Source organism: Lytechinus variegatus, chromosome 5 (genome assembly GCF_018143015.1).
Source record: "Lytechinus variegatus isolate NC3 chromosome 5, Lvar_3.0, whole genome shotgun sequence".
NCBI classification, from domain to species: domain Eukaryota; kingdom Metazoa; phylum Echinodermata; class Echinoidea; order Temnopleuroida; family Toxopneustidae; genus Lytechinus; species Lytechinus variegatus.
Genome location: NC_054744.1, coordinates 36,931,756 through 36,944,586, shown reverse-complemented (window position 1 = coordinate 36,944,586; position 12,831 = coordinate 36,931,756). Strand labels below are relative to the sequence as shown.

At 36.3% G+C, this 12,831-nt stretch overlaps 1 protein-coding gene across 1 annotated transcript in view; it reads right to left on the bottom strand.

Moving 5' to 3' along the window:
* LOC121416052 (serine/threonine-protein kinase ATR-like) overlaps positions 1-12,831 on the bottom strand; it is a 59,525-nt gene that overhangs the window by 19,051 nt on the left and 27,643 nt on the right. Inside the window, exons 27-39 of the mRNA XM_041609493.1 lie at positions 12,418-12,513; positions 11,667-11,840; positions 11,068-11,225; positions 10,446-10,565; positions 9,650-9,869; positions 8,927-8,995; positions 8,156-8,293; positions 7,283-7,437; positions 3,663-3,855; positions 2,895-3,032; positions 2,304-2,487; positions 1,663-1,844; positions 264-369 (exon numbers count right to left, since the gene is read on the bottom strand). Of these exons, the coding sequence (XP_041465427.1) occupies positions 264-369; positions 1,663-1,844; positions 2,304-2,487; positions 2,895-3,032; positions 3,663-3,855; positions 7,283-7,437; positions 8,156-8,293; positions 8,927-8,995; positions 9,650-9,869; positions 10,446-10,565; positions 11,068-11,225; positions 11,667-11,840; positions 12,418-12,513 (1,933 nt within the window). The remainder of the gene's footprint in view (positions 1-263; positions 370-1,662; positions 1,845-2,303; positions 2,488-2,894; positions 3,033-3,662; positions 3,856-7,282; positions 7,438-8,155; positions 8,294-8,926; positions 8,996-9,649; positions 9,870-10,445; positions 10,566-11,067; positions 11,226-11,666; positions 11,841-12,417; positions 12,514-12,831) is intronic.

The window sequence follows — 12,831 nt, the reverse complement described above, 5'->3', positions numbered from 1 at the left end:
ACATGGCGCTTATCAGATCTTTATATCTCTTATAACACTTTATAGATGCGTTATTACACTGTTAATCAAATCCAAATCAACATATCCAGAATAACAGAGCAATGGGAAATTTTTGCCCTCTGCACATTTCCCCATACGAAAGGGGGGGAGGCAAAAACTTCATTCTATAGACTTACCCATGACCTCTCACAAAAATTGTTACAAACCTATGTTAAACAAAATGGCAAAATGAATAGATTTCATTAGAATATGTTCGTGCATACCTGTGCTTTCATGGTCATGGATCTGTTCTCTGAAGCTGGGTTCTTGGAGTCTGATTGCAGACACCCCTAATACACCATCAGGTTCATCCATAGCTATGTATAGTTTCTAAAAAGACCAATGGGGTAACAGTGTTTATGAATACATGATAGTACATGTAATTATCTTAAGTCTGATTGCAGATGTCCCTAATACGGTTTATTTTCAATTGGTCCAATGTCAATTCGTCCAATAAGCAACTCGTCTACTTTCATTTGGTCTACCATCAATTCGTCAACTATCCACATGGTCTAATTGTCATTTCGTTCATTTGCCATTCCGACTAATACCCAGTTCACAGTTTAAAGACACTCCTGAAGACGGACAGTCAACCTGCCCAAAATGTCAAGTCTCTCCTACTGCTTCTGCGCGGTAGAGCGGGGGATTCGTATTCCGGTGACCCGGGTTCGATTCACATTTGGTGCGCTAGTGCCCTTTGGTAAGGCATTAATCTTCAGTATCAGGTCCTTCGGAGAGGACCTTAAGCCGTTGGTCCTCTGGTTGCTTGCTTACAAGCATTCTTGTTTTCTTAGCAATCAGGTAAAAAATCACCACCAACCACCAATCTCTACTCGCCAACTCAAGCCAGCATCTCCTCATCCATCTTACTACTCAAGCTGTTTCAAGTCATCAATCTCTTCTGGTTCACAGTCCTTTTCAGGACTAAATTCAAGAAAGATTACTCTACTCTCAAATTTCCACTTTCTCGCCTATCCATTTATTTTTCTTCTTCTATCCAGTATTTCAATAATACTCCACATGGTGTACCGTAAACCACATCAGCGATAATACCCAGTTGGTCCAATAGCCATTTAGTCTATATACCATTTGGTCTAATTGGACTAAGTGATAATTGGCTGAATGAATTAACAATAAAATAGATATTAGACCAACTGGCTGTCGCTGAGACGAATTGGTCATAGACAAACTGGTGCTTAGACGAAGTGATGATTGGACCAATTGGTTATTGGACCAAATGGTCGTTAGATGAAATGTTGATGGACGGAATAGCATCAGACTAAATGAAGGTAGATCATATGATGAGTGGACGAATTGACAATTTACCCCTAATACACCACTAAGTCCATCCATAGCTATGTACAGTTTCTATATAAGACCAATAACATTATATCACAGTGTTTATGAATAAATGAAAGTTATCATCTTGAGTCTGATCACAGACACCCCTAGTACAGGTTCATCCATAGCTAAGTACAGTTTTTACAAAGACCAACAATAATCAAATAATGACAATGAGTTCTTGTCACAGGTGTTTTCAGGTGTGATGCTCCTAATGCTCTACATTTATTACCACAGCATTAGTATAGATACCTAGAGAAGGAATTTGGGATATTGCCATACCTGCAGAAAACCCAAATGGTTTTGAACATCTTGATTGTTTGAAAAGATGTAACTCTCAAAGTGCATCAGAGATCTGGCATAGGCTCTGCAGTTGAAGGATGCCCTCGCTAGGATGTCCTGTGGGATTTCCTGTAGGAACACCTTCACACATTCAAGGTATCTTTCAATAGAGGCTATTTCACCTGCAATATACAAGCATTGTCAAACTCAGCATCACAACAATCAGTTCTAAATATCATTTACAACTGCAATACAATAAAGGAAATAATTCGTTTTCATTTACTTTTTGATTTAAACCTTACCTAATTTACAAAAGAACCCACCTAACTTACAAACAGAATACAGAATAACTAACAATGATGCATATCACACAACATACGACATCAAAGATCATGATGATTATTTTGAAATTAAATGTATCATGAAGAAAGAAAGCCAATTAAGCTGAACTTGAAATAACAGCAATATCTTTTTTCATAATCATAATCTAATGAGTGATGGTGAGAATGAAGATAAAAATGGAAAGAAGCAGAACTCAGAGGAGGAAAAGAGAGAAAGTTGGAGGTGAAAAACAAGATGGAGAGAAGGAAGAAAACGAAAGAAAGAACAAACAAATCTAAAATCCACTCTTTAAAACTCACTAGAGTTGCTTGCCCCTCGCCTACTCTTAGCAGCCTGAAGGATCTGCATACGTTGTCTCTTCCAGTTAGTCAGGTGATCAAGAACAGAGAAGACCGTCTGAGCGCTCATGTGACGATCTTCACTAGGTCTCTGATCCTCTACTCTCTCTGCATGGGTCAGTACAGCTAGAAGCTCATTCTGAATCTATAATTCAATCAATAAATGATTATGTTGGACCCTCATTGATTAAACTTCTTATGATTGTAAGTTTTAACTCTAGGTTATCAGCTACTGAAATTCTGCATTTTTATTAATCAAGAGCATGTTTGTCATAGAATTCATGACATTGCAGTTAAACAAGGCAAAATAATTATTAGAGTAAAGATTGATAAGAAACAGGGGTGGGGTCTTGCAAGTAAGTCCTTTAAAAAATGAAGTACAGCCATACAGTAATTTTAGTCTTTTTAATGAAATCTTAACACCTAATTCTTATTCAAGAATTGTTGAATGCAGGATTTTTTTATAATGAAAAGCCAAGCAAGACCAAGTGATCTTGTCATTAGTTGATGGAATAAATACTCTAATGCTATGAAGACATCTTAGTTCCAAACCTCTTGCTTATCGTCATCATTGGCATCAAGTAGTGCATAGAGTAGTGTGTATGGAAGCAGAAACATGGCTGTGTGGATGTCATGTTTAATGATCATGCTACACGCTCGGAAGATACGACCAGGTTTGGTGGCTTTAACCTAGGCAATGAAAGAAAAGATGCAAAACAAACTGGAAGGACAGACAAGATACCTTGGTATTAATGATGTTCATGTTGTTATTATTGTATTGTGAGGCAAAACATCAATAAAGCATAAAATTTCCAAAAATCTGGGAGTCTTTGACATTAAAAACCAAAGCAAAACTATGAAAGCCTTTGGAATGGATAAGAATCTGATAATTTAACTTATATGGTAGTTTGTCTGGTATTTGGAATTCAATTAAATCAATATGTTGGATAATATGGAAGAGTGATAATTTTCTCAACCACCAATTGATATCAAATTAAGACTGAGAATAAGATATAATTTAATTTTCTTATATTATTTTATTACAAGCATGCCTTGACATTTTTCAAGAAACCCGTTTCTAAATGCCACAAAATGACCAACCTTTTTGCATGTCCAACCACAATATCACTTCACTTTCTGAACCACTCAAGCCATAATCATTTGAGAGCATTGCACCTCATATGATGCATGAAGACAAATCATTGGGAAATGTCAAGCATATGGGGGGGGCGGTCAGATATATATCTTTCATGGAACTTTCCTAAAGACCCAAGGCTCCTACAGTGACATACAATGTACACACAAATAAACCAGTCTAACCTTGGTGACCAGGTAACTGGTCCAAGTGCACACCCAATCTTTGAAGGTCTTGACCTTCTTGCTGCGATATATGGGGTGAACAGTCACTTTGCTGATAGATGAAGCTGCTGAGGGAATGTACTTGGTGGTTTGGAGAGGGGATAAGATTTCCTGGATGTGCTCGGGGAAGCGCTGCCACAGTTGCCTGCCAGGTCTAAAACGCAAGATACATTTAACCTGCGATACAGTTTGTTCTTGATACTGTTTGCTAAATAGTCATAAAAGTGTAAAATTACATTTAATAGGTCTATCACTTCAAGGACAAATTGTTACAGATTTTCTTCTGAACAGCTTGACAAATGATTAACCCGTTGCCAACGGGAGCCGGATATATACGGTTCCCTAAAACTTATTCATGTACGGGAGCCGTATATAGTCGGTTCCCCAAAGGCTATTACTGGCATCCATTTGCAGGCTTTAAAAATACAATTTCATACTATGTTTCTGCCTTTTCTGTGTTATAATTACAATGTCCATTAATTAAACTACACATTCCAGAAAGTCATACGTTTTTACCTTTTGTTTCTATAGTTTATAAAGCATTATAAAACGAGTTATGCTTCGAAGAGAGTCCAATATTGGCGTACAGTGGGCATTGCCGCGATGGAAGCTTGATTTCAACGATTTTCAGTTTCGCAGAACCACGTATATACCGTAATCAATAAAAGTGAGGGAAAACAATGGGAGCAGCGAAATGCAACCAAAAACGCACGCAGAGCTGCGTGCGTGCGCTGATATGATCAACGATAGATCGAAAACGATCGATACTTTATAAGATTGCTTGTGAGGTTTCAAAAAGTCCGGGGTTCGATCCCGGCCGCGGCACCTATGCCCGTGAGCAAGGCATTTAATCTACAATGCTCTTTTATCCTGCTTTCAAATAAATGAAAATGCTATATGCATTACTGCTAACTAGGTGTGCACTTCTTTTTAAAAAAAATGGCGCCGTTGATAAAATATAGGAAGAAGAAAAATCATGGTTTCAGTTTATAACACATCGATTTTTGTTTTCTTCTTTCATTTAGGTGCATTATTTTGCCTCTTGAAAATGGCTGTCATAATATTCAACTTCATGAACTGATCAAGCTAGATCAAACTAGAAGAGAGTACACGACTTTAAGTTGATATCGATTTCTATAATCCTAAACAAAAAGTGTATACAGCTGGCTATTGAGAATACCTCGGATCGTACGTACACTCTATTTTGTTCTAACGATACGGATGTGGTAATTGATGGAGGCATGGCCCCCTTTCCTTTGAAAATCACAAAAGGGCATCCAGCGAAGGTCAATAAAGTTGCCACTTACTAACAATGTAAAAAAGTGACTTGAAAGGGAAGGATGTACGGATGAATTCACAGTCAAAGTCAGTTTGGTTTAACACCAAAGAGTGATAAACGCCGTGACATAGGCATAATCATGCTAATGAAGACTAATATGTGTTATTTACGATGTGCAAAGTATATGAAGCATGTTTTATCCATATCAGTAATCTCATATGAATTTTCGAAAAAAAATCTAAGGTTTCCCCAATTGATTTTATTCTGACTGAGTATGTTATCGTGGTTTGGTTTGACCTGCATATAAAAAAAATGTGATGCGATAGGAATCCAGAGCATGGAGTAAATATGCATTCCATGGATATATTATTCGAGAAGATAGAGGGAATGAAAAGCAGAATATATTAAAATAAAATATTTATGTTTATGTCTGCAAACAGGCCTATAATGCTTTTCACGGAACAAATGATGTATGCCGGGTAATAAATAAGTAGAGCGCCTTGATCACAATGTTTAGTGGATATTATATGAATTATTAATCATTATCATCATGCGGCTCGTTTAATTTTTGTTAATTGCTTGTTAGAAGGGTGCGAGAAAAACGGCATAAAGCATATTGTGATTCCATATACGTCCATTCAGTTATTTTGCTTGTCAGAAAAAAGTAAAGAAAAAGTAGCGCATTTGTAGTCCCCTCCACCAAATATTCCTTGGTTCACCGCCGATCTCTGACAACTAGATTACCAGCAAAACCGAAAATGTCTTTCTGGTCACACTCATGTTTTTCCATTTTAAATTGTCCAACATATGCTTAAGTTATTTTTTCTTGCATTTTCCATGAATTACTAATCATTTGTTGACCATTAAATCCTTTGCACATAAATGTCAAGAAAAATAACCACACACGTTCTAAACTAGTGAAATAAACTGAGAATTGAGTAAGTTCACAATAAATAAAACGGTTTGCAGGGACTTATTGTATATTCTTGGATAATGAAAGGCAGAATGTCTTGTTTTTAATACAATTTTAATTACTAGAATCATTTGATACATAATATTCATTTTTTTACACAAATACATGGCAACGTCTCCGTTGGATTTTGAATTAAGGAAATAATTTGGAGGTTTTTGTTTAACATTTCTCGACGACGTATAAAAGAATGAGAATAGGTATAAAGAGAAGATAAGATGACGAAGAAAAAAGGCGAAAAAAGAAGCACAAGCAAATTCATAACAAGAATAAATAGAAGGGAAATAGAAAGAGAAAACTTAGGAGATGGAGGAGGTGTAGGATTACACAATTATCAGTGAAGAAGGAGGAGAAAATGAAAAGGGAGCATTATAAAAAAGGAAGAAAAAAACAAGGAGGATTTCATTTGCAAGAGGAAACAAAGCAAGACTATATCAAGGGAGAGGGGGGGGGGGGGTCTATAAATAGGAAGTATAAGAACAAAAAGATGAGACAGAGATCGAACAAAAGAAGAAAGGAAATGAGGATGATAAGATAAGAAGAATATCGAAAAAGAAGAATATGAGAAGAAAAGAAATGAGAATAATAATTTTGATAATAATAAGAAGATCGAAAAAGAAGAAAAGGAAGAAGAAAGGAAGGGAGAATATTATGATAATAGTAACATTATGAGAATATTATGATAATAGTAATATCGAAAAAGAAGAAGTCCAAGAAGAACTTCAAAACCCACATCACCAACAATACATTCTCAAAGAAGTCACTCTGTACGGACATAATTATAGCACTGGAGCGACAGGTGAGCTCTGGACTCCGTGCAGCCAAAACAGGAAATGAACTACGCATGCGCGAAAACTATCGATCGATCAATTCACTCATCGTGGATCGCACACACGCTTTTGTAATCAACGATCCAGCTCGCACGCACGGAACAATGGAGCTGTTCGAACTTGACATGGCCGGCTGATTAATCTCGTTTGGGGTGGTAGAACCTATTCTACTATGCCGTCGCGAACGGGTTAAACATGGTGTAATCATCTGAAGAAAGGTGCAGGGGGGACCAATGGGATTTAGTAAAAATGGAAATGATTTGTACGGCCTTACATATATATATAGAGAAAACTTCCATAAAAATTTTAAAAAGGCAGCCACAAAACACACCTCAAAAGCAACTCAACATTCTTTACAAACAATAATATCACTTCATGATAAACACCAGACTATTTTCACAATAAAGACTTTAGCACCACTCTTCTTCATATGTTGGGTAGATAGACTGACAGGATATAGCTACATGTACATACATGTGGAAAGACAACATTGACAACTAACCCATCTTTGCTGACATTTCTACACTCAAATATCTGGAGCATTTCCTGGATGGCATACGCAGAACAATCCTGTGACCTGGGGTCAGCAGCTGCTAGGAATGCTCTCACAAGGTCATTGATCAGGTCAAAGGCAAAATGAACATCTTCAACACTGGCCTGTATATCATGGATGATAAAAGAGTGAAAGGGGTATAAAGTAAAGGAGAAAATGGAGTAAGCGAGAGAAACATCAAGAAAGCAGCAGGGAGGATTAGCAAGATGCATAGTATGAGGAGAGAGACCAGAGATGACGAAAGTGGCAGAGAGGGGAAACAAGGAGAGAGAGAGAGATAGGGAGGGGTTCATGGTTCATCGAACAAAGCAAAGAGAATTGCTTCCCAACCTAACCCGACATAACATAACAGCATCTACAAGTATAATTGAGCAAAAAATGATGAGAAAAGATTCACCATCTTGCAAAAAATCATAAGATTACATCACCATTTATGAAATTAACAGAAAGTCCTAACTTCAACTATTTCATTTGCTTTTCAAAATCAATGTTATTCTCTCGTATATTATTCCATTAGTTTGTTGCAATGGTCTATTCAGTTGCTACTTCAACTTTCCTTTCTGCTACTACACCATTGCTAACTTCTGAGTTTAGAGTTATCTCTTTCTTAAATGTCAATCAATTCTTTTTCTTCTTTCTATTCCTTCTTACCCCTTTTACCTCAAGGTATTGTACCTTATTTCTGCTGATAAAACAATGTCATTTCAAAAGAACAGAATTCTCCATTTTCTTAAAATATTCATTTCATTTCTCTTTTCACCCAATTGTCCTAATGATAGCTTCTTCTACTTGCTAATTGTGACAATGCTTTCAAGCACTTACATGAAACTTGGACATGTCTGCTTTCCTTGATGTGGTGTTGAGATCCAACCTTCCTGGGTCAATAGCTCCTAGGACACCAAGACATTCACCAAATAGGTTCTGAGCTGTGTGATCAGAGTCATGACACCCTGATAGAAGCTGGAGGATTGAGAGAGGAATGCCAACATCAGGTTCTCTTGGATATTCAGTGATTTTACATTGTCAAGCTTATACAAATGTTATGAATGGTTCAGCAATCAAAGAACTGGGTTTGGATCAAAGTTGAAGGTCATCAAGTTGACATGCTTTACAATGTCCAGGGCTCTGTAACACGAAGGTTTGAAATCAATCGCTAAATACCATTGACCAATCAAGGTCATTGTTGCATACATGCTCTGCTCAAAATACTGACCAAGAACCAATCAGTGCGGTTCTTTCATATTTGCAATTTGTCGCAAACCTTTGTGTTAAAGAGTCAAGATGAGGGAACCATAGGATATCAGTCTTTTGACTCTTTAAGAGCCTTCACCCTTAATTTGCAGTCAAATGAAGTAAACCACAAAACAATGAAAAATCAATCTATCGATCATCAAAGATAATTTCCCTGAAAAAACTGCAGCATCAAATTCTGTGAAATTGTGCAATGTACAGTAAGTTTTCTTTTAAAAGCAAGTAGCAAATATTAGGCAAGAGCATTCACATTTATTTTTCACTGAAAAACCCTAGAAAGCAATGTGCTAATCAAATGTTTATCAAAAATATAGGATAAGTATTTCTTTAATCAGAACTTACAACTGATACAAGCTCATTGATGACTGGTGCAACTGTCTCACTGCCCACAACATATTCATGAAGACAACTCTGAAAAGACAAATAAATATAGGTTATCAATTTCGATAGTCACTAGAATCTAAAGTCCTTAAATGAAAGATCACATCAATACAACAATTTCTATTACATATAATGTAAATCCTAAAATTACAGCTTGTAATTAAAAACTGCATATATCTTTTTGAGATGAAATAAAGAGCTGGAATATTAGATCAACCTTATACTCATCCCACAAATTAAGCCAACCATACATCACTGACTCGTCACAAGACAACAATACTAGTATCTCAGTTTCAATCTCAGGTCAAAAACACCTTGTCATGCTCTTAGTCTCTGGGTCTTGACGTCTTGGTATGTGTCAAAGGCTTCAAAGGTTTTGGATATCTAAGACTCAGTTACAACATCTACATGTATGCACAATCACACCATAGCAATACTTTTGCTTTAGTATAATACAAAATTACAACATACATACAACTTTGTGGGAATACCACCTTATTGGCTTAAGACGATCACTGTCTGGTGAAAATGAACACACTTTTTGTGTGCATATTTGAAGTGTTAAAGTGATGCATGTAGGAATGACTATCCGATTTAGTTGGAGTAGATCTATGCATCGTGGAAATGAACATATTCCTAATATATGAATAAAACTCACAAATGTGCGCATTTGGAAGTAACTACCTGATTTGCTTGGAGAAGATCCCTGAGGTTGGATAGAGCATGGATTCTAACATCCACACTCTCATGACTGACCCCTTTCAGTGACCTCTTCAGCAAGGTTCGAAGGTCAGGCTGGCTTGAGGGATCCTCCCTCTGCTCCTTCAAAAGTGTGTTGACCTCTTGAAGCTCAGGAATGTCTGGCAAGAAGTAGATCTCGTTGAACCGCTCACTGAATACATCTCTGTACATGGGATAGTGACAAATTTCTCAGATGTAAAAAAAAACTAAGGTAACTTAACTTACACCCAAAGTAATGTTATTTTGATAACAAGCGCTTCCATGTGCTGCTAGCTATTGAATCGGCATACCAATTTGCAGGAACAATGGACAGGGGGGGAATGTTTGTAAAGACAAGCCAACTGAAAGCAATAAACTGGCCTATATTGGCTGATTATTTAGTATTAAATTAAGAGTGATCAGTTACCTGAACTGACTCTGCCAGTGGCATAGATGGAGGGTTCTTGCCCCCCCCCCTCCAAATAACTCACAACCAAGAATGAAAAGAGAAAAAGAAAGAGAGAAGGGTGACATGATATTATTCTCTGAATATTATGTCAAAATCTATCACAAAGTGGGATTTTTATAATGAAATGTTAAAATTTTGCTTGCTTGCTTGCAAATTTTTATTAATTATACTCAAAACACCATATCTAGCCTCCCTCAAATAGTTGGCTCATGACACCACTAGACTCTGCCCAAAAAAATGCACACACATGTAGATGAAAAAAAGGGGTTTCTAAAAATGATTAAGTCTTACCTGTTATCTATGATGAGAGTGTGTATGATAGTACTGACTTGCTGAGGTAGTTGATTGAGGAGTGGTAATAGGGTGACAATCACCTGACTTAACATTGGACCAAGAGATGATGCATCAACACTGTCAATACAAAAAATAGTTAGCAATCAATGACCTAATTAACAAATGATTTATTGCCTAATTGTTTGATGAAATAATTGATTGATCAAATAACCAAATGAATAATTGATTATTGATTGACACCCTTGACATAAAGGAAGGAGAAAAATATCCTCCTGACTGACCATCATATCCCAAGATGAGACACAAACACTATCGAGATATATCCAAATATCCAATGATAAATAAGCAGATGTCTTAAAGCAATTAATTAACCAATGAAAAACAGATTGATTGATTTGATTGACTGACTGACTGATTGATTGATTGATTGACGGACGGACGGACGGCTGGCTGGCTGAATGAAGAAATGAATGAATGAATAATTGATTGCCTGAATAATAATTGATTGTCTGATTGATTTATATTGGTTGATTGATCGATTGCCCAAATGGATGTCCGACTGTTTGCCTCTTTGTTCTACTAGTATCATGTATGAAAGGGTATCAAAAAAATATCTTACCTATGAATAAAGCAGTCCCATGCCTTGCATGATAGTGCTGGGAAGCCATGTTCCTTGTAACGTAGACCAATCTTGAGTGTCGTCATGACCTTGACTCTAACACCTGTGATATGCTTAGGTCCCATCAGCTTCATGATACATACAAGACTTTCCAATGCCTGTAGATACAAAGATATCAACAAAGCAGATTAGCAGATTATCTAATTTTCATCATCCTCTTTATCATTATCATCATCATCATCATCATCCCCACCACCATCATCATTATTACTGTCATAACTATCGTCATCATCACCACCATCATCATCATCATTACCATCATCATCATCATCATCATTGTAGTCATAATCACCATCAATATTCTAATCATTCATTATCATAGCAGTGATATCATTATTTACAAGATTGCAGATCCTCAAATAGACTATTTGATCTTAAGACAAAACAACAATATCTTATATGAGAAATCGACCACATAATGATTGGATAAAACTGCAATTAGCTTTGAGAACAATGAACTGAATTGGATGAGACCATCTAAGAAGTATACCAAATAGTGTAAAACCATATAACTTCTCTTCTCCCTATCAAATCTTCACCTGTTTCTTGTCTTGTATGGGTATCCTACTGTTAAGAAGCTGAGAATCAAAGAATGCTAGGATTCCTAGTAGCCTCGGTTGTAGGAAGTCAGCCATATCTGATGGGTGTGTGATAGGACGAGGTCCCTTGTATCCGTCATCACGGGATGCTAGCATTGCAAGGCCACTGAACACCTGTAACAAACATTTTTTTGAATGTGGTTTTAACAATAAGCAGACCAAGAACTAATTTTAGTCATATCAGAATGGAACTGTTATGTTGAAATACAATGAGAATATAAATGCGAGACATAATCTTTTAAGGCCAAATTTGTAAGCACACATGTAAATATCTTCTTGCTGTGGGAAATTCAAACAACTAAATGAACATGTATAATGTGCACCTGCTTCTATCAAAAGATCCTAAAAGAATTGTCTATTATTGGTTACTTTGTGAGATAGATTACTTCCACTTCATCTAAAACTCTATTGCTGATACACACTAGGACAGGGTACCTCTCAATCTTTCAAGACATTTTTCCCTTACTATGTCCTGTAATCATTCAAATTCAAATCAAAAGATGCAAGAAAACAACATTTAATTCCAAATAAAATGTAAGTGAATAAATCAAGAATAAGTACTTTGTAATTTGTGGTTGATTTTGTTTAATTGTATCTCAAGCTTTCTTGCAACATGCCATCAAACTTATTTTGGGGACTTGCCTGATATACAAGCGAACGAAAGTTTCTTGTAATGCTCCATAAGACTCACCTGTGAATAATTATGACTAAGATGCAAGAGAAGTTCATTATGAAGACTTTGATAATCCATCCTCAGCAGGCTCCCTAGTTCAATCTCAGTCTCACTCTGTACATCAAATAATTATTGAAAGAAGTGAGTTAACAGTATACACATCGTTCATACACTACCATATTTAATAAAATCCCTGACATTCAATATGAAGAGAGGAAACTCAGAGCTGGCCTGAACATGACTTTGCTAGCAATGGGGTCATTAACCAATTGTCACCCAAAGAAATATGATGAATACATTATTTCCATATCTTAGAAGAAACTGATACATGAATTACATCTAGAATTTGGATCATTTGGATCAATCAACCAATATGGAAATTCAATCAATTTCCCTTTTTTTCTAAATAAATAGAAGTATAAGTTCAGTAAA